General features: G+C 39.4%; 1 protein-coding gene across 2 annotated transcripts in view; it reads right to left on the reverse strand.

The window, feature by feature from the left end:
* adgrl2b.1 (adhesion G protein-coupled receptor L2b, tandem duplicate 1) overlaps positions 1-21,418 on the reverse strand; it is a 78,951-nt gene extending 57,533 nt beyond the window's left edge. For both annotated transcript variants that reach the window (XM_026313493.1, XM_026313491.1), the window contains exons 1-2: positions 20,860-21,418; positions 1,638-1,850 (exon numbers count right to left, since the gene is read on the reverse strand). In XM_026313493.1, coding sequence (XP_026169278.1) covers positions 1,638-1,713 — 76 coding nt within the window. In that variant the 5' untranslated portion in view covers positions 1,714-1,850; positions 20,860-21,418. The remainder of the gene's footprint in view (positions 1-1,637; positions 1,851-20,859) is intronic.
* Positions 21,419-25,598: the final 4,180 nt, after the last annotated feature.

The following is a 25,598-nucleotide window of genomic DNA, read 5'->3' on the forward strand; positions in this document are numbered from 1 at the left end:
ATCTATGCTCTATTCACATTTACAGCATTTTCCCTTGTAGCTCTTAATTCCATTTGATTTTACACAAATTGATTCAATTTGTCAAAACAGAGGTCCAACTGCTGTTGCTTGCCAGAGAAGTCAATACCAGGAAGGAGAAATATCACTTCCTTCCCAGGTATGTCAATGAGCATTTCAAAGCATGAGGAAAGTTTTGGGTACAAATAATAACTAGATAATACAGTCTTTTGTTAAGGGACAGGAGGTTATTATCAAGTGGGCAGTTTTTTTTACCAGGAACTCTGATTGAAACATAGATCATAAGCACTGGGATGCTGGCCCTCAGGGCTGGACAGGCTGAAGGTGAGTGGCATGTGGATAGAATCACATATTGTTTTCAGACGGAACACACACACACACACACACACACACACACACACACACACACACACACACACACACACACACACACACACACACATATTTCTTTATTGATGGATGGGCAAATATGCTTTCCCAAGCTGGAGAGTCTCACATCAACTGAAACCCAAAACCAGGACTTTCTGCATACCAAAGCACTATTCCTTTTGAAAAATTCAACCGGACTGTTCAACTCACTTTCTTAGCCAGGCCAAATCAGAGAGCTATTCTTCAAATCCCTTCTTCAATATTATCGAAAATTGCTAATCTACAAAAAATGTATCTCTGTTTGAAAGACTGTTGGGATAGTCTGCTCCATAGCAATCTGTCTTTGTTAACAAATTGTACACCGCAGCCAGACCTAAAATAAAACTGGAAGAGAAATCTATCACAGAACAAAATAGCAAAAGCAAAATCCAAATTGAAAAGGAAGCCCCCCAAAATAATGTGCTTCAACATCTATCTGTAATCAATGCTTGGCACGCATGCATGTGATTTTGGGTTACTTTGTTTCCTTGTACAATAGGACTGAAAGGGGAAAAATGCAGTGCTCATCATTAAGCAGACATACCAAGATCAGCGGTTTTGATGGGCATGTAACAGACAGGGGTGTTTTGTGACAATAGTTGTAATTACAGCCAAATGTACTAATCAAAAGTGAGGGAAGGAACCAAAAGAGAGCTCTGGGATGTCATTGGAGGCAATCAAAAACACTGACAAATTCTTTCCTCACTCTACTGCTGAATGAAATGTGCTGCTTTTCATGGTTTTATGTACACTGGCTGCTCGGAACAATGTGATTTAGGTACAAATTTTAAAAAGTGCATCTATTCATTCCACCTCCAGCACGTAAAAGTACACTCAGACTACCTGGTATAAAGCTTATTGTGCAAAAAAGGTGCAGTTATGAAATATTAAAGGAAGGATTTTAACACGCCGTAAGTGTTGTTATGAAAGTGAAGAAATGTGCCAGTAAGTGTTCACGGGTTGCCAGAAATATTCAATAAACTCAGTGTGAAGTGTCTGAAACACAATTTCCAAACTCCAAGGGCAAAAACCACTGAAGAAGAACTCAGTAACCTTGCTACATAACAGCTCTTCACTGCTTTTGTGTGGCCCCAACAATGTGTGTTAATAAATTCAACACATTCATAAGCTGAATAATAAGTGGCTTCTTGAAAGGTTGACCAGAATCACATTAATACTGCTTTCTGCCACCCAACTCCATGGTAACTCACCTTGAGAGCAGTGAAAGCAAACGACAAGGAGCACGATGCAGCGAAACACTGGGCACCTCCACAGTGCAGAGGCCATTGTGTGCTGTATGCAAACAATCCAGGAGCCTGATAGCTAATAATAGTTGTTCAAAGTGTTGAGGTGGGAGAGCCAAAGGCCGGAGTGACGTTAACGCTCTGTAGTTCTCAGAGAATCATCACCAGGCATCTTCTCATCTGGAAAAAAAAAAGGAAAGAGCATAAAAATTGAGAAAATGAATAGCCATCATCAGCTTTGCTCTTGTTGGTGCAATGTTTTCCTCTGGTTTCTATAAAAGAAATCATGTGCGCACTGCTTATGAAATGTAATCTAAATCCGAACACCATGAAAACAAATTTCCTGCTGTTTGATTGAGTAAACAAAAGTATTTTTCAAAGCAGTGAGTTTCACGGGAATATTGAAACCTTTGTTCTCAAATGTTTATGAGGGCAACGACATGAAAACAAGTGTTCATGGTGCTCGGCACTTATTCTGCATACAACAACATGTTGCAACTGAATGTTTACACTCCTTCATTCTCCCAGTCTTCCCTGTCCCACCATCCCCAGTTACTCCCAGATCCCCACGGGAAAAAGCCTGTCGCTCCAGCAACATGTTCACATAGGACGCCATTAGAGACACGGCTGCTTTGTGAGCTACTTTTGTCTCCTTTCTGATCGAAAGGTGGCAAAATCACTCCTTTGTCTGCAAAAGCAGCAAAAGGTTAGAGCCTGGGACAGATGAACACACCAGACAGATAAGCTGCTTACCGAAGTCAAACAACGAGGAGGAATGTGTTGTGTCATTTGGAAATGCCATGCACACACAGACTCACATATGAATGCCTGCACAAACATATGGCTAAGAACATTCACACTGCCAACATGGACACAGACATACACACACACACACACACACACACAGAGAAATCATCCACACGGCCACACAAGTGCACACACAAGACATTGTATATCTTGTTTATTCCCCTGTCATCCAGCAACTCCCCAGTGCGCACACACATGTATCCACATAGTACAGAGGGAGAGTCACTTGGTAGCCGTCACTATGCAGAGGTGAGTGAATGTTTCCCGTTTCTGAATGCCGCTCCTCCAGAGCCACTCTTCAACCACTGTGATTATTTTATAATGAACCTAAAGTTGAGCAGTAGAGCAGTCAGCTCTGATCGCTCTCTGGGCCCCGCTAATGCGTTTGGATATTTTTGGCAACCTAAAAACCCACAAAATATGAAACGGATTCATATTAGCATACTGAGTGATAGTTGAAGTCACGATTAGATTCATTCTATACATGACAAATGCCTGGTTGCGGTTGAAAAATAAGTCCACTGAATCTGCACCTAGCCTGATGCAGTCTGAGAGGCAGTAGTGCTATTTGATGTCATCATGACCAAGCAGCTGTGGAGGTCATTTTGTGCCAAGGAGACACACATAACGCTAAAATACAATTTATTAGTTCAACTTGGGTGGTTTTATAAGAATTTATTGTTCTTCCAGTTGTTTATCTGCAAGTGGCGACAAACCAGATCAGATAAGCCCAAACTGCAGGGTATTTTCTCTCTTGCACGGGCAGTCTCACACCACACTGCTGAGGCTGCTCATACTCTAAAGTCTTCTAACAAGAATGCTACCAGTTCAATATTAGGCAGAGAATCAAAGAGCATCCAGAGAAGCAAGTGACTTTTTACTCAGCCATTTGTCATCCCCAAATATACAGCCTGGGCCATGGGGTAACCATGATGGTGGTTGACAGAAGGAGATTGGAAACTGTTGGGGGCATATCCCCCCTGCCCGTCTGGCCTGCTGGGACCGCTGAGCCACTCAGTCCCTCCAGACACCAGGGGACAAGAGCCTGCCAGGCCTCACGGGTAAAGTCTTGCCCTCACCACCCCAGGGTTCTTTCTCCTGATCAGATGTCGCCCCGCTGAGTAACATGTTTCCTTTCTCCCTTAAGCTGGTGGAGGACACAGCCATGCTCATCTTCCTAAAAACAGTTTTGTTTGGTAGGATTTCTGCACTGAATCGGTCCAGACTTGAGATAAAAGGATTAGGCGATTAACATTAAGATGCTTTACACAAGTTCTGACAGATGTATCATAATTTCACATCAGGGGACGAAGGGAGGGGGGGAATGGAGGGGTGGATTGAAGGTTGTGGGGTGGTTCAGATGTTCTGAAGCAGAAAATGATTTTAAGAGGTAACTGAGACATCGTTAACCTCTCACAGATTGTGCTGGGGAATTATCTACACCAAAACCCTTTACCCCCCACCAGGGCCTGGGAATTGAGGTTACTTGTTATTTGGCCAGCAATATGTGCAAAATTATCATCATGTTCCACTGAGGCAGATATGTTAAAAAAGATGCACAGTTATGACTAACTGTCACCACCTACACTAAATCTAATGAGCTGAAACATATATTACACACTCAATACAAGTTATTCGCTTTGTGCCCCCCTATATATATATATACATATATATATATACATATATATATATATATATATATATATATACAGAGAGAGAGAGAGAGAGAAACGTTGCTCTAGATATATGTATATTCCCTTAGGTTTTCTCTTTCTATTATCAGTGTGTCTATCTTGAAATCAGACCAAACAAAATCACCAATGAAATAAAAAACGACACAGTAACATTCACAACATCTGTTTTTCTTTTGTCTCTTATTCATACACAGTGGAAACACCAGGAGAGAAATCCATCATGAGTTAGGATAATGGAGAAAATCACAGTCCACAGCAAATTTTTCACATCAGCCTGATAGAAATAATAATCAAGCATTTAAAAGAGGACAGCAAGCAATTAAAACATAATTAAAATAAATGGCCAGAAGGAGACAGCCCACATGTCTTAACATAAAGTACAAGGCTGTGTGCAACTGGCGGTTGAATGAATGTGAGGCTCTTTTAACAAAGCTTGTGCCTGCCTCACTCAAGCTGGAGAGGCGTCCGGTGAAAGAGAGAGTGAAAGAAGGGGGGAGTTTAGGAGTTTCTAAGCCGGGAGGGACTAAATGGATGGGAGAGGGAGTGCAGAGGAGGAAAAGAATGGAAGGGGGAGAAAAAAAAGGGGCGGAGGGTCACCACAGAGGATTGACAGCCTGTGAGTATGGCCTGACCTCCTGGGTTCGCCTCCAAGTTTTCTCCACAGGCTTAGAGAAGACAAAAATAAAGCCCAGGAATGTTAATTTATTTTCAATTGTCAACGCCAAGAAGAGAGAGATAAAGAGCGCATACATACATATCAAGTAAGACTGGAACAAAACTAATGCGCAAGTCCAAGTGTAAGCTGCAAGTCTACAAGTGAAATAAAGATGTGGTTCTGTTGAGCTGGATCTTGCCAACACAATGATTCATCTTCACTACTAATTTGGAGAACTTTCTGCCCCACCCCCATGCCCTACATTCAGGACAAAAAAAAGACACACATGTGAGAGAGGGGGATTTCAAACATCAGAATCTGGTTGATGGGCTAGAAGAGGGAGATGGGAGCTACAAGAACTAAGAAAACACAGCCTCCAGACACTTTTTTTTCTGTCCTCTGTGCACCCTGATGTTCCCAAGAAAGTCTTTTGTCATGACAGTGCTGTCAGGGCTGCGTTTTCAACCCCTGCAGGGACATGATGTCATTTCCTTGGCACCACCGGTGATGCAGATAAGTTGCCATCAACTGCTAGAAACAGAGACGGGCCGACACAAGTACACAGAGCTAATAAAAGGTACTGCTATCAGATAAACAGGCCGTACACTGTAATTTACAACTGTACAGCCTGTTTATCAGATGTGAACCTCTCAAATATGAATTTTTCAAAAAAAAAAAGTTTTAAACATAAAACCGTAGTTTTACCTTAATGGCCTGTTCTGAATAAGAATTTCTAAACAGACATAAACAGACAAATAAGTGACTAAAACATTTTTGCTTTATTCCAATTTTTATGCACACTATTTTGCATTCCTTTGCTTTGCTTTAGTGGTGCAACTAAGGATTAATTCATTAATGACTTTCTAAAACAATTTTTTATAAAATGTCAGAATATTGTGTCCCAGTGTGGGAGGTGACATCATCTTATTTTGTTCGACCAACAGTCCAAACCTCATTCAGTTTATTATTTTAGTGGGCTGAGAAGAACAGTAGATACTCAGATTAGGAACCAGAATGTAAAACTAGAATGATTGATAATCAAAATAATTGCCAAATAAATCTCTGTCAATTGATTACTGTAACTGATTACTCAACTAATCATTTCAGTTCCACTTTGCAATAATGTTTTGGGGATTTTTGGTGAAATGTCGATTTGGATTAGTTCCTATGAGCCTAGCATGTATCTTTTATTCAATCCTAATCCGTACTTGATTTATTAGGTACAAATAGTTTATATATCACTAGTTTTTTTTAATAGATTATAGAACTACCACTCCTATAACATTTATATATTCAAACGTTTAATTCAAGGTATTTTAAGCTGCAGCTTTTTATTTCCTGTTTTCAAATTGGGGTGATGCGATTAAAAGAAGACCTTGGAAAAAAACAGGCTTTAAAGTTGAAACGTTCTTCAAAGAGCCCAAAAAAAAAAAAAAAAAAACCTGAAAGGTGGTATGCTGCACTATTTTGTTGAAACGCACAACAGTTGGTGTGTTCAGCGGCTCTTGGCCAAATGTTTGAGGCAGCAGATAAGACAGAGTGCCAGCGGGCAGATGGACATAGTGCAACAGAGAGGGGTGAGCAAAGAAGCTTAGTAAAAGTGAATAGAAAAGAAGACCCAAGCTGAACAACCAGGTTAGTGTCAAGCAAAATGAAGAGAGGGGTGTGTGTAGTCTTCAAAAGGAGCTATGTGGAGGAGCAGACACTTGGAAAAGTGGATATTTCTGTTGAGGTTTGTAGTTGAAAATCACCTGGCAACAAACTAATGAAACTTGCCTGCAAACTCATTATCGCTGGTATGAGCCAAGCCGATAGCAAGCTTGTTTTTACAATTCTGAGATAAATTGATAGGTATCTAAAATGTCAGGAAATTGTTAAGATGCATGTTTCCATAGTCCAATGTGATGTGTTCAAATGGTCTGTTTTCAGTCCAAAACCTAAAGTACAGTGAAAAAACAGACTTGGAACTAATTATACATAATAGTACAAGTTTTCCATTTTCAATCTAATAGAGTAGTTTTAAGAGCAAAACATCGTGAACAATCTATTTCACGTTTGATGAGTAATTTCAAAGCATCGAAAACAGACTCAGAGAATTAGAAAATAAAAAATGATGTTTTGCATGTATGTTGCATGGTTTGTTTGGTTGTGTTCACATCAAAACATTGTGTTTATCAAAATTGTTGATTCATTTTCTGCCAGTCAAATGATTCACTAATCACATTTTTTTTTTTTTTTGGCATACGCATACAAATGGCTTTTGTGAAAATATATTTTTGGTGTCCACACCTGAACTGAAAATATAATAATAAAATAATTTTAAAAAAGTGACTAAACTGCCCCTTTCATTCACTAATATCCATGCGCAGCCTACTCTGAGCTCACTAGCTGTTTCTTGTTGGCACTGAAATGAATAGACTGACCTCAGAGCAGTTGGTTAAGCAGTGGGGTCACCGGAGAGGTGCAGAGAGCAGCTCGACATTGATGTGGAAAAAGAGAAGTTTCTCCTTTCAATCAGTCTCCTCATAAATTTACTGAAAGCCTCAGTTCTCGCCTCCTCCACACATTATTCTAGCACACCCTTGCATGCTCTTTATCCACACACAGAAATACACCCACACACACACACTGCTCACCTCCAGCACACTGCATTGTTGAAACACTTTTTACAAGGGAAAAACCATGATTGGCTTGGCAACAACACTGCTCAACACACAACACAAGTAACACACACACACACACATACACACCCACACAACAAATTCATTCAGTCCTCAAACATCTTTCACAGCAGTTGACGTGTTGATGTTCGCACCTTTCGGGGGGAAACGCACTGATATGATGTTAAATTTTGAATTAGTTTTTAGCAAAATGTACATAAGGCAATGGAGAAAACAGATAATCTGTAATGTTAATAAAAACATGCAGGTAAGAAGAAATCTAAGTAATCAGTCTCCAGTGTTACAGAATAACATTTATATGCTGCCATTGCACCAAAAATGCATCATAATCAAACAGAATTTTTGCCAGTGAATGCAACTTATTTAAAACAACGACAAAACAGCAAGAGAGACGAAATGTTGCATCTGGACCAGAGGGAGCTCAGTTTTGAGTAAAAGCCAGAAAACACCTACAGAATCCTTCTCTTCCCAAAGGAAGTGACACATTATTTGTAAACTCTCAGGTTGTCATTTTGGATGGGACTAGCTGAGGTTTTATCAGGGGTAATTTTTGCTGGGCACAGGAGGTCTCAGATTTGGCCAGGCACTAAAATCCACATAAGTTACTGACATGGCAAGATTCGGATGGGGCTAAAATTTACAGACATGCTCCATTTTCGATTACATTTTCCCCAACCTCCCCCCCATAAAACTAATCCCATCCAAATGGGTCTTCTGACAAAGTGGTACAATGGAAAAGTGACATGTTTGTTGCCAAAAGCAGAGAGGACATTTTTAATAAGAAATATATGCAAATTGCGCAAACACCAATAATCCTTTAGGGGAGCAAATAGTAGATAGAGTAGTCAACAGAAAACACGATTTGAAGAGTGTGTGAGGGAGCACATTTATATTAAGGAGTGGAAGTGAGGAGCTCGAAAAAAAATCAGCGGTCCTATTTCTCAAATAGCTGGTTGATGAATAGAAATAGTTAATTTGATAATAAGTCAACTAACAAGTATAATAATAAGCAATTTTTACATAAAAATACAAAAATGAATCCATTGTTCAAAATGTGAAGATTTGCAGCTTCGTCTTGTTTTCCATGATATTAAAGTGAATACTTTCTGTTTGTTTGTGGACCTTTGGCTCCCTGTTGGTCCGAAAATTATGGCAAGGAGGTTTTTCATTATTTCCTCATAGTTACAGGCTAAGCAAATAATAATAAAATTGAGAAAATGACTTGCAGATTACTCCATGATGGATAGAAGCAGATGGAACATCCACCAATCATAAAGCAGGGAAGCTGTTATTTAAGCAGGAAATTACAAACATGAGGAGCACACAAAACAGGATTTTGCAAAGTGAATTGTGCCCTACATTTTACATCGCATTACTATTAACAGGTTTGATTTTGTCATTCACAAAATCTCCCTTGGTTATTATTTCATTTTTCAAATGATTATTTCATACCATTTGGTCAATGGAGAATGTCAATGAGATCATTTCTTAAGTTTAGCTTTGGACAAATCTCATGTAACATATCCTCACATCTGTCAGTATTATAAGCCTATACGCTTATTTCAGCTATACAGCTGTACTGTGCCTTGTGCAATATGGTGAGATTTTATTTTTTATCAGAAGAACTGTTAACCTGACATTTTACATCACTCAAACAAGCTGCTGCATTCTCTCGATTTACACTTCATGCTCACTGCATTTTCTTATTGATTTTTATGAGCTATTTAAAGTAATGTGGCTTCTTTCAACTGGAAACAATTTAATGCAGTGACTGTTTTGCCACAGTGACAGCTTCCTGATTTGGTGCACACACTGTTAATATATCCATCACCTTCTGGGAGTGGGTTCATTGTAACGTTTAAAGTTTTGTCCAACTTAAAGCACATTTTCTGTTTAAAATCCGCCCTGCTTGCATTACATATGCATGATCAGCACATGGGCTGCCTTCTAACTGTGGACGATTTGTGTGGTCTCTGTTCATTCAGGGTCCTCAGTGAGTGACATGCATTAATTCGCCTTAGTTCAGAGCTGTAATGTGACCTCAGAAGCAGTGTGATGGTTACTAAATTTTTACTGAGCGTTACGCTTGTACTGAAAATCATTAAGAGCCAATCTGTTAAATGCAGCAAGCACACACAGCAAACACAAAGGTCACATTTTCAAAAGCATGAATGGTAAAAAAATATTTTCCTTATAATTCAAAATGTAATTCAACATTTAAAAGCAATTTAAAAAAAACTACAGCACAGAAAATGACATAGTTGAATAAGCCACTTTTTCAATAAAACTAACATTATGATTGAAAGCTACACTTCCTTTTGGGGATTAATAAAGTATATGTTATGAAAAGAAAAGAAGAAAAGAAGATGTATTTTTTTACAATTCTGTAACATTTTATTTAAAAACTAAGAATATAACAGCAAATTAATCAATAAAATTTACATTAAGCAAAATTGTTTGTACATATGAAACAAAAACATCAGATGCTTATTTGCTAGCATTTTGAGAGAAAAGTATATCTAATTAAATCAATTTAGATATAAATTTCCAGATCCTAAGAAGATGTTGGTAGGACTATAGTATATACAAGTCCTGAAGGGGAATTCTCTGCAGGAGGAGGAGGTGGAAATCAAACTGTATGCTCTGTTCTGAAAGATTTCCCATGGTGTTAAATGATGAGAAGACCAAGATGTGGTATGAAGAAACTATAACAGGAATTTGGTTTAATTCAAGAAACCCCTGCAACACAGGGTGCAGCTACAGTAGTCCTGAAAAATTGCCTCATATACCTTCGTCATTACACGACCGTGTGGAGTAATCGTCAGACCTAACGAGTCCCACGAGCTGCCTGCCAATACTATTATGGCCCCCCCACTGTGTTTAACAGTCTACAGCAGTTTCTCATTTTTTGCTTACGCCAGGTAACCTGCATGTTTGTGGCATGGCCTTGTATAAAAGCACTTTGTAAATGCATCCTCTTCGTCAATATCTTCTTTGTAAAGGCAATGCGATACAAGGATGTTTTACAGGCGTTAGTTCAAATATGCAATGATTCCAACGTCACAGTTTGATTATGTTTGCCATCTATCCCCATAGGTGTCTGTAAATCTGTGCCAGAGAACCTTTCCTCGGTTTTTGCAGCACTTTTTTCATACTATTGTAAATGTGTCAGTGGCAGAGTAACAAAGACAAGTCAAAATCAGAAAAAATTGTGCTCTGCTTTAGAAACTTTATTTGAAAGTTTGCCATTTAAAGCAGTGTTAATAGTTTGTTGTTTTTTTTTTTTTTTGGCTGCTTGGGTGAACCTGGACCATCTGTAAACACAGCGCTGACATACAGATACTATCACCTTCTAAAGCTAATGCAACAAACTATAGTAAACAGTTTCTTATTTACACATCCAGCAGTTACAGAGCAACATTACCATTTATTTGAAGCTGAATATTCACTCTTGCTTTATCTTTCTTTTGATCTCCCAGGGGAAATATTTGCCCATTTAGCTGCTAAATGTTCCTCTATGGTCAGCAGCTAATCGCTCAGTGTGTCTGTCTGCTGTTTGCTGCTGAGCTGGTAGCGTGCTTTTGGTCTTAGAGTTTTTTCACTGAAAAAGGCTGCCTGCTGTGACTGAAAATTAGCTACGAGAGTGTTGAGAGTAAGCCAAAATGGTAAAGGTGTGGGACACAATACGCTGAAAGATGCTAAGAAGCATAACCAAGCTGTGACAACCTGCAGACGTGGGTGATAATTATCTGTGGGTTTGTCACTACATGTTACCCTTTGTCACACTGTATGTGAATGCAGTTTTTTTGATCCAGGTTTGATTAGTGCAGCTTTAAATCATAATTTTCATGATTTTTGGTTCAGCTGCTTGTGTCTCAGCAAAATGTGACAGTTTGGCTTTTTTGTTGTTGTTGTTGTTTGTTTGTTTGTTTAATGCTACTGTAAAAAAAAAAAAAAAAAAAAAAAAAAATTAACACCTGCCGTGTGTTTGATTTGCTGTCTGGAGTTTCCAGCTTGATCCCTTTCACTATTTTTAGTTTTTGTGGCCAATTCTGTTCTGATTCAAGGAATGACCGTTCAGAACTGATACTTTCTTAATTTTAGGGTAAAATTTGGTGATGAGCCTCTTTTGAAGACGACCCATAACTAGACACTCTTTGCCACAGAAGTGGCTAAAATGTAATCATTTCAATAAAAAATAAGCAAAAGAGAAAACAAGGCATGCCTGATGACAAGTTGCTAGAGGCAGCTAATGTCAGTGTGTCAGTCCCTGTATTTGAGGATTAAGAAACAAAATACTATTTGATTAATTTTGGTGGAAAATAACTTCATAGCTGTGCTTCATGTTGCGGGCTATAACAGGAACTGTTTTGAACCTGATTATTTGAACCATAAATTTGTATTTTAATTTAGTTTGTCTAAAACATCATTAAACATGCTCAATATTGAACTGCACTTGTCTGATCAAATCTAATAGCATTTATTAAAGGCTGATTATTCTCAAATAGTGCTTTGATTAGAAAAATCCTTCAGTTGAGAATTAGTATTTCACCAATGCCTAAAATATCAAGCTAATATCTCTTAGGCATATTCCCCAGCTCAACCATTTGGCTCTATTGAGTTGGAAATGAGCCATGAATTTAATATGCACACATGCGCTGTGGGCCTGAACGGGTTTCAAGCTTGTTTTCAATTCAAAGCTGGTTTTTTTTTCTCAGTATTGGTTTCTATTAATTTGTCCACCCACTCTGTCTGTTCCTGTGGAAACCAAAACACAGGCATCAATCTGGAGCATTTCCAGTGGGAAATCGGAGCTGGTTGGACTTGTTTTTCTTGTTTCTTTGTACATAATTACCTTCATGTTCTCTTCCTGTCTTCACCAAGACAGTCTCGTGGTGATTGTTTAAGAGTTACTACCCCTGATTCAGCTGTAAATCAAGTTTCATTTTGGAAGCTGGGCACTGCAGGTTTACCAGTCTTCCTAAAATCATAGCAACTAAACTCATCACCTGCTGGTAAAAAAAATACTCCTCATAGAAGCATCCTAAACATTAACAAGTCAGAATGAAAGAAAAAAAAAAACAAAACATAATTACTCAAAATGGACTCTAAACAACTAGATAATTTTCCAAAAATGTTGTTCCAGTCTTGGAATGCAATATTGGCCAGATTTCCAAACAGACTGTTTTCAAGGTTAAATGTACCCAGATATAAAAAAAAAAAAAAAAAAAAAAAACTCCTACATCACTAAATACATTTTAAAATGGAAACTAAAATGTAGCTTAAATGACAATACAGCTCAATTTCAGCATCCCAAATTATACACTTTACCAGTATTTCCACGGGTTCGTTCTGTTCGCTTCATTGTAATGCAAACTGGAGGGCCGTACAAGTGCCTACAAAGTGAATTGGAACAATGGCGAAAGCCATACTATAAGAATCAGGACAGCTGTCAGGGCATACATTTAGCGATTAAGGACAGGTTCCACTGAAATGCTGGTATGCGTGCAGTAGACAAAAACACAGACAACCATTTTGTGCTTGCAGCATTTTACACAGTTCGTCATTCAGGGTCAAAGCAGCAGCTCTGTTTCACTGTTAAAAACAGATTAGACTGGTGGTTGTGCTTTCTTCCTACAATAAATCAAATACTGCTTATGCTGCCTTGGATATAACATAATAGAGTTTTCATATAGGAAAATACTAGTTTATTTGAAATACTGTTTTGCTTTTGTTAAACAGTTAAGTAAAACCACATGAATGCTCTGCTTCATCCAGCCGGTTAACTGGTAACAAATGATGATTAACACCATCAATTAATCTGGTGACCATTTGTCTATAAAACATCCGAAAATTGTGAACAGTCCGTGTCACATGTTTCCAGAGCCCAGTGTGACATCTTCCTATTGTTTGATTTGATTTGTACAAACAGCAGTCCAAACTCCTGTTGTTAATTTACAATATGAAACAATGAAAAGCCCATCATGCAGCCAGAGGCCAGAGACCTGATGGTGTTTGGCTTAAAAATGTACACAGGCCTTTAATTGATTATCAAACTAGTTGCACATTCATTTCCTTTCAATGGACTAATCAAATCAATTGATCATTTTACTGTCCTATGACAAAAAAATTAACTCTGGCTCTTCATCTGACTGTTTCACATGACATCAGATCACATCACTAACTGAGCATCCTGTTTTAATACAAGAGCCTAACTTGAAACATTTGTTTCTACAAGATATTTTTAAAAAGCGCAGCCAGAGTGCTGTGTGCACTCCCATATAAACAAACAAATATAAGCCCCAGCCACACAGCCACCACATCACTTCTCAATCATTCAAAAACAGAGCAGAGGACTCTGTAGATGCAATGCTTTTCTCTGCTGCCAAATTTCCCTTGTTTTGTGTCTTGGTTCAACAGTAATGTAAAGGATGCATGCTTCTCTTATTTTATTTCCAGCCCCCTGCCTCCGTTTTTCTCCTCCTCCAGTACATCATTCCTTTGGGTGTTTGTGCCGTGTCCCTTAGTTACCGGATAAGAAACCTAGCAGCTCAGAGAGTTAAAAGCCTGCCCTGTCCCACTCATGCGAACAAGACCATCAATAATTCACCCTCATCGGGAAGCATTATCTAACAGCCTTATAAAATTTTAAACATTGTGGGTGACAACACAGACCCATGAAGAAAGTGCTCCGTAAGAGGACTCTCCAGGTAGCAACAATGCTTGCAACAGATATGTCAAAGTGGAGGGCGAGGAAGACTCCACTACACCGTCATGTCGCCCAGCCCTGCAGCAGATTTAACCGTTACACATAAAAGTCAGACGCCTCACTGAATAAAGGGACGGTCAATGAGCAGACACATCTCCTTTCGTCTCCACCAGCCTTCTGTGAGTCTGTGAGCACAGTACAGGGGTGGAAGCATTTGCTCGGCTGTATTAACGCCCAGGCTCATTCTCATTGACAGTGAAATCCCTCTAAGCCTAGATCAATTACACCCAGCTCTGCTGTAATTAAAATGTCCCAACAAAGGTCTTAGAAGCACAGGACAGAAACCTACCCACTGAAAATAAGCTAGGTCCAATCTATAGCTCAATCTCCATGAAAATACTTTAAGATTAGATTCAGCCTTTCTGTAATGATAAGCACAAAAAGTGTCCATGTGACAGTGCTGTGCTCAAAAATCTTTTTTTACTCTGTTGACACGAGTTGAGATAATGCACAAAGTATATGAGTTCACATGAAATACAATTATGCTGCTGTATTTTTAATCAATACAAGTACAAAATAAAATAGTTATTCACTTATAGCACAGAAACGCCAATGCTTTGCACACCCACTACAAAAGGAGCCCTAAATTCAAAGAAAACTAATTATTTGTTCTCTTAAGTACCTCTGATGCTTGACTATGCTCTGCTGAGAAATGACAGAATGCTTATGAGTCTCCTAATTAAAACTCAGCAGTGGAGTGATTAGCAATCACAACTCCACTCTTCAAATATCAAGATCTGATTTGCTTGGCTGATCAACAACAAGTTTCCTTCTCTCACTGCAACTCACAGCCTCGCTCTGTCTGTGTTAAGGAGGCTTTTGAAAATGAGAAAAATCAGCATAATTCCACTAGAAAGAGCTAGACTGAATTTGGAGTTTTAGATATTTTATTTATTTATTTATTTGCCAGGATTTCATTTACATTGTTTTTTGATGTTAACTGCCAGCAATCACAAAATGGATTACACGCAACAGTTGATGAACATTAAATGTTTTTGGTTTCGCACAATAATTCATCATACTATAAAAGCACTAGTATAAAACATCAATAACATTACTTATGGCAGCCACCTAAATTAAACTTGAAAGCTGTTCCCTCATCGTGCCGAGGAGGGACTATTTCACATACACACAGAGAGCAAGATGGCTGACTGCACTGACACATTGTGAAAGCACGCCTTGCTATCCTAGGTAATAGATTCTCTTTGCAGTGTGACTCCCACCGCTTCTCATCTTCTGTGACAACGCCTGCCAATCAAAGCCCAGGGAACATTCAAGGGCTTTGACAATATATCCTCACCTTGAAAACACACTGGTTTCATCGCAAGACACCAAGTTACATCAAGTAGGTATCAAATAGCCATTAGACATGACAGATAAAAAAAAACTGGTAGACTGCGGGTGAACAGCTCCCTTAAAAAATGGCCTTGCAGAATTATTCTTTTTTTTTTCTATACATAAAGACAACAACAGCAAATGATGGCAATGCCGTGGGAGGTGACATTTAAGTGTTGGACAGAAAACACATTGCATAAGCAGAACACTAAGTGTGGAAGGATTTTATAATCATTTGAAAATCTGCAGCAAAAATGCTGAAAGAACTTTAAAAAAACACAAAAAGAAACATTTAATTTAGGCTTTTACAGGAATCAAATGTGCCTGAGCTGTTCATGTGAAAGCATTTATTAGAAATCAAACTGTATTGCATGCAGGGACCCTGCAGATTACTCATTTTGGAAAACAAAACATGGCTGTGGGTGTATACCTGTCCCGATTTCTTTTTATTTCAGTGCAAAATGAGAAATAAGAATGTTACACCACCTCAGCCATGTGATTTACATTTTTATATGATTCATGAATACCATAAAGGAGTACAGGGAGAGATTTTCCTATAGTGAAGCATGCCCTGAACCTCAATTTATAGGATAATTATATGATGCTATTTTGGAATTTGGGAAGAGAAATGCATTTCCTCAGTTGAAGACAGATGACCTGTCAGATACACCTAATAGCAATACAAAGTCTTCAGCCTTTAATCTGCACACTTCCTGTGACCTATACAATGACAGAACCAAATAAGGCACACTATCTTTGTATTCCCTTGAGACAGAGCAGTGTCCTCATATGCTAATGTCAGTCAGTGTTGGGGAAGAAGCTCTGAGGGCGGCCCCAGACAACTCACAGGTCAGTGCTAATCTTCTGATATATGGAGCCTAAAGACCGAGGACACATCCATCACACGCCACCGATGGCTCCCCAACTGGGAGAGATCCGCACACACTAAAGGGTTAACACACACCCCAATAAGACATCTGATGATCCATCACTCAAGAAGCAGCCCCCTTTTGAGCAAAACGCCCTTTAACGACACTGAGGGGGTAGCATTCTTAGTGGAGGCTCAGCGGTGAGTGCATATAGAGTCAGCGTGACTGCTAGACCTCAGATCCAAGCCTCTGTTGATCATTAAACATCCATTTTAAACCAGTGGGGGAAAGTTGACTGTCATTTTAAACACAGGAGGTGGGAGTATGGGAGAGAATTTTTCTCCCTCAGATGTATTCCCTTAGTGAAAATGAGCGAGACTATATATCCATCCATCGGGTTAACTACCCTAACACATAATCATTCGTTCCAGTCATCTGTCTCTTTATTTGTGAGGCAAGCCACAAAACGGCTATGATGGGCTTGTGCAGTTAAATGAGAAATTCACCCTGAAGCACTTTGTTAAATAAACAAAATGCCCTTTCCTTTTTTTTTTTTTAACCCAGTCCTCCGTCGTGCTTTTCTTCTTCTTCTTCTTCTGACTAACAGAGCAAATGTAAACAACACAAGTGCAGCTTCAATTCGGCGTCAGAAAATTTCTCCTTGCTTGGGCCTTTTCACAGCATCACCAGCAAATGTCAGGTTTGGTGTCAGCCCCTCAGAATCAGAAACTACTTTTCAGACTCTAGACCATTTTGCAAGCAACACTCACCCAGGAAGAAATCTATCTTAGAAGCAGCACCGATGCCAATTTCTCCACCGACAGCAGCCTCAACAGAGCAGAATGCATGTAGCTCTCCTCTTCAGCAGCTTTTTAATAATTTGAACAACCGGCCCCAGCTCCACTCAGCATACCGCAGCATGGCTTCCACTCCACTCTCACTCCTCTTTGACTCAACAAACTTTCTACACTTGTTTTTGACATCTCTCCTGCCATATCCACCAACACACACACAATACAGAGAGCTCTGTTCTTTGGGCTTTGTCAGAAGTCATTCTAGAAAACACAGGAAATCCCTAGATGGAGAAAAAGCACACTGATGGAAAGGCAGCACAACAGGGAAAAGGAATTAGACCATTCTTCACAAAGCGCACTGAACATCACAAATTGATGATATCTAACTAAAGCTCACTTCTCCTCAAATGCCAATCCCATCAGAACTGTCTTATCTACTATTATCATCACTGCCTTCTTCCCCTCTCTTTGTCCATTTGTTGGTCAAACTTCTCACAGCGAGTGCGTCAGAGGAACTGAGCAAGACAGCTGTCAAACCTGCCTGCTGTGAGTGAAGATGGCAGGTGAAGTCCTGCTTTTTTTTTTTTCTCTCCCTCCCTTTCCTGTACTAAACCCTGCCCTCCCACCACCTCCTCGTTTAAGCTCTGTGATGTTATTTTGTCCAAGCAAAAGGAACGAGAGGAAGGAGCAAGTTCTCCTTCCTACCAGGTTGGGGAGCAGTTGGTTCAGGTTGTTACCCAGGAGCGAGATGACCACAAAGGGGCCACCGCCCTCTACAGTGCTCCCCACGACATTTACAAACCCAGAGTCTGTGTGACACCATCTCACATGCTGTACCTTCTTTCACCATTAACCTGTACTGATCCTATTTTCAAAGTAAGGACATGCACAAAGGCAAGACAGCGTTTTCTTGTTCCTCTTTGTGCTTGTTGCAATTGTTCTTATTTAGATCTATTAAACTTGCCTAAAATTACAGAGAACACTGAGTGATGTATCAACAATGAAGAAGAAGAAGAAAAAGAAGAAATCCGTCAAAATAAACAGCGTCTTGCCGCATTCTTCCTCTGACAAACAACAGCTGCACAGAATGGGAAATAAATATTATCTCTGCGACAGAAAAACAATCAGACACCGCTAGGTACTCAGAGTCTCTAACAGAGCCTGAATGCCCTGTGTCTCTACATCAACAGTGAATGTGGAATTAAACTATTTATTCTGCAAGAAACCACTTGGAAACTAATTAGTCCTGAATTTTAGACATAGGCATCTGTGGCCAAAATACCAGTCGAAATGTGTAAACTTGATTTCTTCTTTTCTCACCACAAACACAAAAGTGGGTTCTACTTTCTCCTTGAAAATAAAATACAGACTTTTGTTCGTGTTTTACACGCACGTCGAGAAAAACTGGGGAAATGTTTTAACAGATGAAATCTTTTTAACATGGCCATGTCTCTGAATGCTGTCCAAAATTTCCACTAAATACATGGATGGCTTTTGGTGTTAGATTCTGGCCAACAAATTCTCCCAGTCCACACTAAATCTGCTTCCAACACAAACACTTGCCTCACACACACACACAGGCAGGCACGCACACACACACACACACACAACCTCACACACACACACACACACACAGAGGAACTAACTTCAGTGTCCAGCAGTCCTCTGAGTAGCCTCCACCAACAGCAGCAGCTACACTCTACCAGAACAAAACTGCTTAGAGGAAGGGGGCTGGTAGCTCAAGTTCTCCCTATTGAAATGCAGACACTTTGATATGGAAATTGGCAGTTACAAAAAGCCGCTAGAATTCACACTAGCATGCATTGAAACCATTTGCGCAATGTGAGATGAGATGGCACTTCCTCCCAAGACAAGACAGACAAATGGACCAAAGCAGCAAAACCAGGGAGGGTGAGAGATGGAGTGGAGGTAGCGATAGGGTGGAGGGGAAGACAACAACACATTTGTCCCCCCCCAACCCCCAAAATTCCTACCATCTACTGTCCCAGCACTTGTTTCAAGAAAAAGCCTGAACTGAAATGATAGATTTTCATAATGCGACACAGATTTAAAAAAGAAAAAAAAAAAGAATCCCATTACAGACTATTGGTAGGGAAGAAGGTGACCATTTATTCTTCACTGATCACTATCAAATCAAGTCAAATTTTACAATCTGTACCCATCTGTCCTTAGACCCTTGAATCTAATAAGAAAAAACCTAAAAATGTTAATGAATGGAAGAAACCTCAGAAAGAGCAGTGCAGGAGGGATCTCTCTGTCTGAGAGACCTAAAATACATGTCACATGTAAAGAATAGATAGTAGATTTATAGTACAGAACACGATTTGGGAGGACGAGCACCTTCCAGGATGTTAGTATAAGTAGCCATAAGCCAGTAGCCATAAATATGCTAGTGTAGGAAGCAAACACCACTCCAACATCATCCCAGCCAAGGAGAATTTTTGTCTGTTCTTTCAAAATGGCTGGCATGGCACAAAAATGTATTCACCACAGTCAAAACATGTTCTGATTTGTAAGCTCAGGAGGCAAATTTTTACAACGATTTTGCTGCTGTTCAAAAGCTGAAACTTAAAAGGCATCATCTATACATCCCCGGCACGAATGCTGTTATATAAGTATATGCCAGGGAAGCTCTCAGTTTCCTAACTTGTCAGTGTTGCTTACATAATGTTGCACCAGTCTCCTGATTTTGCATTGACCATATGGATTATGTGTAAATGTTATTTAACCTTGATGCTTCAGTCCACCACAGTCCCGCTCTCCTGAGGTTTCTTCCTGAAGCCTATGCGGCCCTATTTCTAAAAGCATCACGTGAGATATGGTTCCTTCAGCCTGTAGAAACTCTGTGTGTGTGTGTGTGTGTGTGTGTGTGTGCGTGTGTGTGTGTGTGTCCCATCACCACACATGGCTGGCTCAGGTCTGTGAATTATACATGCTCTGTGAAATGATCTTATTTTATAGCTGCAAAATGGAGAAGTAAATGGAGACAGTAACTGACATCTAACTACTTAGCTCCTGGTGTCCTGTACTGGGTGGAGATGTTTGTTGGAGCTCTATTTTTTTTATCAGGTTACTGGAGCTGAATACCTTATTTATCAGGTCTTATTTGGTCCTCACAGGGATTTGAATTATATCCAGAACCTGCATTGTCATGGTGTACATCTTATAACTAAACAACCACATCTGCAGCATGTGAAAACATATTATATATAAACATTTACAACAGATATGTCATACACCAGTAAATGCAGTATCCAGTGATTTAGTGGGGTTTAAATTTTACGGAAATATATGACCTAAAATCCACATTGGGGTGATCTTTGCAGCCAAGCAAATGCATTTCTATTAAAAGCCTCTATATGCTACAGAATAAGATCATATACTATGAGCTATGTATTGATCTGATCACAACAGTTTAAAACTGCTGGAACAGCCCGTGGGCCCGTTTCCTGACATTTGCCTTCTCCTATCCTGGGAGTGTAAATAAACGGTTTGGATTTAGAGAGGCATCATCCAGCATCTCCCCTGAAAGACTCAAAACATCCTCTTTGAAAGGCTACTTACAGTGTTGCACCGTGCCAAAATATGGATCCCGGCGCGGAGTGTGAATTTCAGATCAACACCAGGAGCCCCCTCCTCTCCTCTCCCTTTTTCAGAAGAGGCCCCCAGAAACTAAGCAGCGGGTCGCACAAAGACGGCTGGGGCTCGGCTGCATGCTCCACTTTCCTCACAGTGGACAGATGACGGGGGTTTCTGTGGCAGGTATCTGTTCTTGTTCAAGCCAAAACGTCCGGGACCGGACGACCTGCTCCATGGCCACTGGTCTGTTCAAAAGTAATGCTCGTCACCCCCCCCCTCTACGCGTGCACCCAGGCTCCTTCCGACGGGAGCGCTACGGAGAGACTGCATAAAAGGATCACTTCAAGGAGACGAGATGCGTCTCAGTGTCGTTAAAAACGAAACTCCACGCACGTCCCCCCTCACTGTCAAGTCTGTCTGAAAGTCCCCAGCGGTGTGGTTCAAACATGCAGCTCGAAATGAGAGAATAGGACTTCTTTAGTCTGGTTTCAGTCTGCGCTCCCGGTTGTTCCCTCTGAGCCTCATCCACACGCCGTGCAGACAGTCGGAGCTACAGCCGGACTGGAGGCAAACAAGGCGAGGAGAAACGGCGCACCGGTCCCCTGCTCTGCAGCAGCTGGCTGTGCAGCACGCAAAACCTGGAGCGGATCACCTGCAGGAACGGATCCTCCAACTAATTATGACCCGCTGTAATAAGGCTAATATTAAACCCTTATCGTTCGTGTGCGATAAGATATCATGCACAAACAATCCTTAACGTATTTACCCCGAGCATCATTACAAATCCATATTTCAGAGTATTTTAATCAGGAGTCCCAGTTGTTTAATCAGGAGAAGAGTGCAGAAAGTGCAAGGCCATTGACTACCAAAAACATGTTAATGAAAGTGGCTCACACAAATAAGATACTATTTTTAACCAGCTTCAAATTTGGTGTTGTGGGCAGTAGTCTGCACCTGGATAATTAGAGTAATAGAACAAAAACAATCAACAACACAATGTAATGAGGCTAAAATAAGACTTGTTTTAATTGGGTGTCTCCACAGACTTTGTAGATGAGGTGGACTATAACGCAGAATTCATCACACTGATAATTATTTATCAGGAGCATCTGACTTTACTTCTTTAACTGGAAGTAGGCCTACTCTTTACAACTGTGCCATACTGCTGCTGGGAAGTAAATCTTCATTTCTGGACCTTAAGCTTGTGTTGTAGATTCAGCATCATTCATCACACACACTAAGCACCAGTTTAGCATCTAATCAAGTAACAAAGTACATGCAGATAAAGTAAAGTAGAACTGAAATGATTCATTTGTCACTCCATTTGTTTATTATAATATAGAAAAAACAATGTATTCAGTAGAGTAAGTCTAGCTGTTATGTACACCATATGCAACAACCAAATATGTAACAGTATAAATATACACCTAGTTGGTAGTTTTATAAAGTACACCAAGCTAAAACTAATGCAGTCTAATGCGACAGTCTTGCTAACAGGTGTTTCTGTTATTTTGTCCACCCCATCTACTGCAGGACTGATCTATTAGACTAGATTTGTTTAAACTAGATGTACCCAATAAACTCTTTACTGTGTTTATAGAAAACTGCATTAAGCCTGAATATACTTTATAAAGGAGAATATCAGGGATTAACCTTTAACTTTAAACCAACAAAAATGAATCTAGTAGTCCCGTCATACAATCATGCAAACATGCATCTAATCTGCACTGCATAGTGATGTTCAATCATGTCCTCAGAGCAGATGCTGATACACATTTTGGGCAAACATTCAGTATCCATCCGTATGTTCATGGTAAGAAACTGCAATCTCCAGCACCCCCTTTTTAATTTTATTCTTGTCAACATGAAAAAGCATCTAAAACAGTATTAGGACCTCAGGATGTTACAGCGCTCCACTAAAACCCAGGATAATACAATATTGCTGCTAATAATAACATCTTCTCATACATTAAACTCATTTGATTTTGTTTCGTCTAATTTGTGAGATTTTTGGATACATGCTGGTCTTAACATATTAACATTTCTTAACATATTAACATTTCATTGGGATTGGTGGATTAACCAACTCTTTAAAATTCTTATAGTGTAAAATGAAGTTTGATGTATTACACAACTCAAGAATGCTTCAGGAGCTTGTTACCTGATTTTTATGTGGTTGGGAATATGAATGGAAACCAGTGGCTGCCTGGAATGGTTGAATGAATGCATTCAAATTTCTCAACAGCATGGTTTCCAAATTGGTTAGCTTTGATGCAAACTGTACACCATTTGTACCAAATTGGCTAAAACATGAATTTCACATGGAAAAACACACTACTGCATAGTAAGTGATCATTTCACTAGGGAAATGTTAATTTGACGTCATGTCTGTGTACAAACGTTTGAAAATGTATAAGAGGCATTTAGTAAACCAGTGGTGTCTAAGTCGGTGTGGGCTGTTTTTCTCATGACACAATAATTAAAAATTGAATTCATTTATATAGTCATAAAGCACATATAAGTCTGAATGTCACTTTTATATATGCAACCTGAATTCTATCAACTGAATTAAAGTGGATGATGTTACACTAAGTGTCTGTTATTTGTTCTTTAGGAAAAGGTTAGGTCTATCTGAAAAAAAATCTGAGTTTATTCTGCTAAACTGCATGATGTCCTATGGGAACATTTTAAAAAATATTATATCCATATAAGATGAAACCACAACACTGTGCTGTAAAGGCAATACTTATTAACTATCTTGCATGCAAGGAGATTAGAACTTCTCAAAGGAATATTTAGGAAATATTATATAGATTTTTCAGGCTATTGCTCTTTACCTCTGTTCATTGTGTTTTGTACTGAATGGGAGAATATTGTTATGCTTATATTTATGTGTAATGTATTGCAGCAGTTTTCACAGATGCTTTATCTGAGAAAAATTATCTGCGATGCCAGGAGGAATTTTTTTAGTTGCACTGACCCTGTCTTTATTTTTAAAGCACACCATGCCTCTTCTTTTTAGTTACAATGGAGAAGGGGTAAATTGAAACCTGATTTTATGGTTGTGAATGAAGAACACAATTGTAACTGACTTGGCACCCCAAAAATATGAACCCATAACTGAGATGACTGGAAATGATTCCATTTCTGTCGATAAAATTACACTTCAAAGCTGAAAGCCCATTAAGATTTTACTGTAAGCTGCAAAACATTAGCATTAAATTGTCATTTGCAAACAAATGTGCTATGATGATGACAAACTGGACAACAGCAGTTTGTGTAGGCCATTTATTTTGTCATGATTTGCTGTTGGCTAAGTCAGCTGCAGGATGCATATTTTCCAAAGACAGGGGAAAAAAATGAAGAAAATGCATGTATTTCATAATGTTCTAATTAATTCACTAGGCACACTAAGGCTATCATTAGAAACTGTTATACACCTGAGATAATAAAGCAGTGCAGCACGCTAATGGTTCATGAAATGTGTAATGTTACCTGTGCTGTACTACCAGCTGTATTCCCAATGCGTGTCTCTGCAAAGCCACTATTCTGCTCAGGCAACATTGAATTTTTTGACATACTGTCGGAGCTCTGTCATTTTGCCTCTAAATATCATGTGAAGTTTTCTGTTGTCATTTTTCAACAATCAATGTAGTGGAAGAAAATGATCTGCCCAGCTGGAAGCAGGTTTATGGTAACATTTTTCTCAGGTTTCTAAAGTTCAGCCCCATGCAGTTTTCTTTTGAACATGATATTATACTGTTAGAAGGAGCTTTCATTCTTCCACAACACAACTGCTATTTTTAGATCCTTACTTTTCAGCACCGTAATAAAACAACTACCTTAGTGGTGCAGATTCAGGCGAAGGACAAATTTCCTTGAGAAAAGCCGAAGAACAAACACTTGATCTTCAGGTTTGACACTATTAATGCCCCTAATATCGCTTCTCTTTTCTTTCCCTCACAAGTCAAAGTACATAGCCAGGTCAGTGGTTACACGTGGCTTCAATAAAAAAAGACAGTCCCTTGGCCGTGCAGGGGAAATGTGAATTTGGGTCAAATTCACCAGGTGGAAAGTGAGAGGATTAGTGCAGAGCTCAAATGTTTTCTGAGGCATAGTTTTACATAATAAAGAATAGCCGAGAAAAAGAAAACAGATGTAATGATGCTGATCCGCTACCACAGATTCTTATTTAGAGAAACAATGTTTATGTATGGAATACTACTGAAAGTGTAAACTCTATTTCATTGGAACTGAGAGCTTGGTTTGCTGGTTTATTATTCATTGTGGTCATTGTAGTATATATGTAAGTATGCTCAACTGGCCCTTGTTTCTGTTTCTGTTTTTGTGGGCTGATGAAGATGTCATGAAATGCTTGGCTTTGCTTTTTCACTCGAGCCTGTCATTCTTCCCTACAAAATCCCAAGTAATAAAGCCAGACTCAGTTCTGTTGCTGACTCATCTAAAGAGTGTAAATAAATTTAACTGTGAGACGCTGGACTTTATCATAAGAACAGACTCCATGCTGTAAATTATAGGTTTTTATGAACCTTTGGTTTAAGCCACATTGAAATTACAGCAGTGACAGAACAACATGCTCCCTTTTCCTGTATACTTCCCTCACTTTTTACCATAGCTTCCACATTTGACCATAACTTTTGCTTACTCAATTTGTGTTAATTAGTGTCTGGGAGAACGAATGCCATCTATACATACACATTACA

Source organism: Mastacembelus armatus, chromosome 17 (assembly GCF_900324485.2).
Source record: "Mastacembelus armatus chromosome 17, fMasArm1.2, whole genome shotgun sequence".
NCBI classification, from domain to species: domain Eukaryota; kingdom Metazoa; phylum Chordata; class Actinopteri; order Synbranchiformes; family Mastacembelidae; genus Mastacembelus; species Mastacembelus armatus.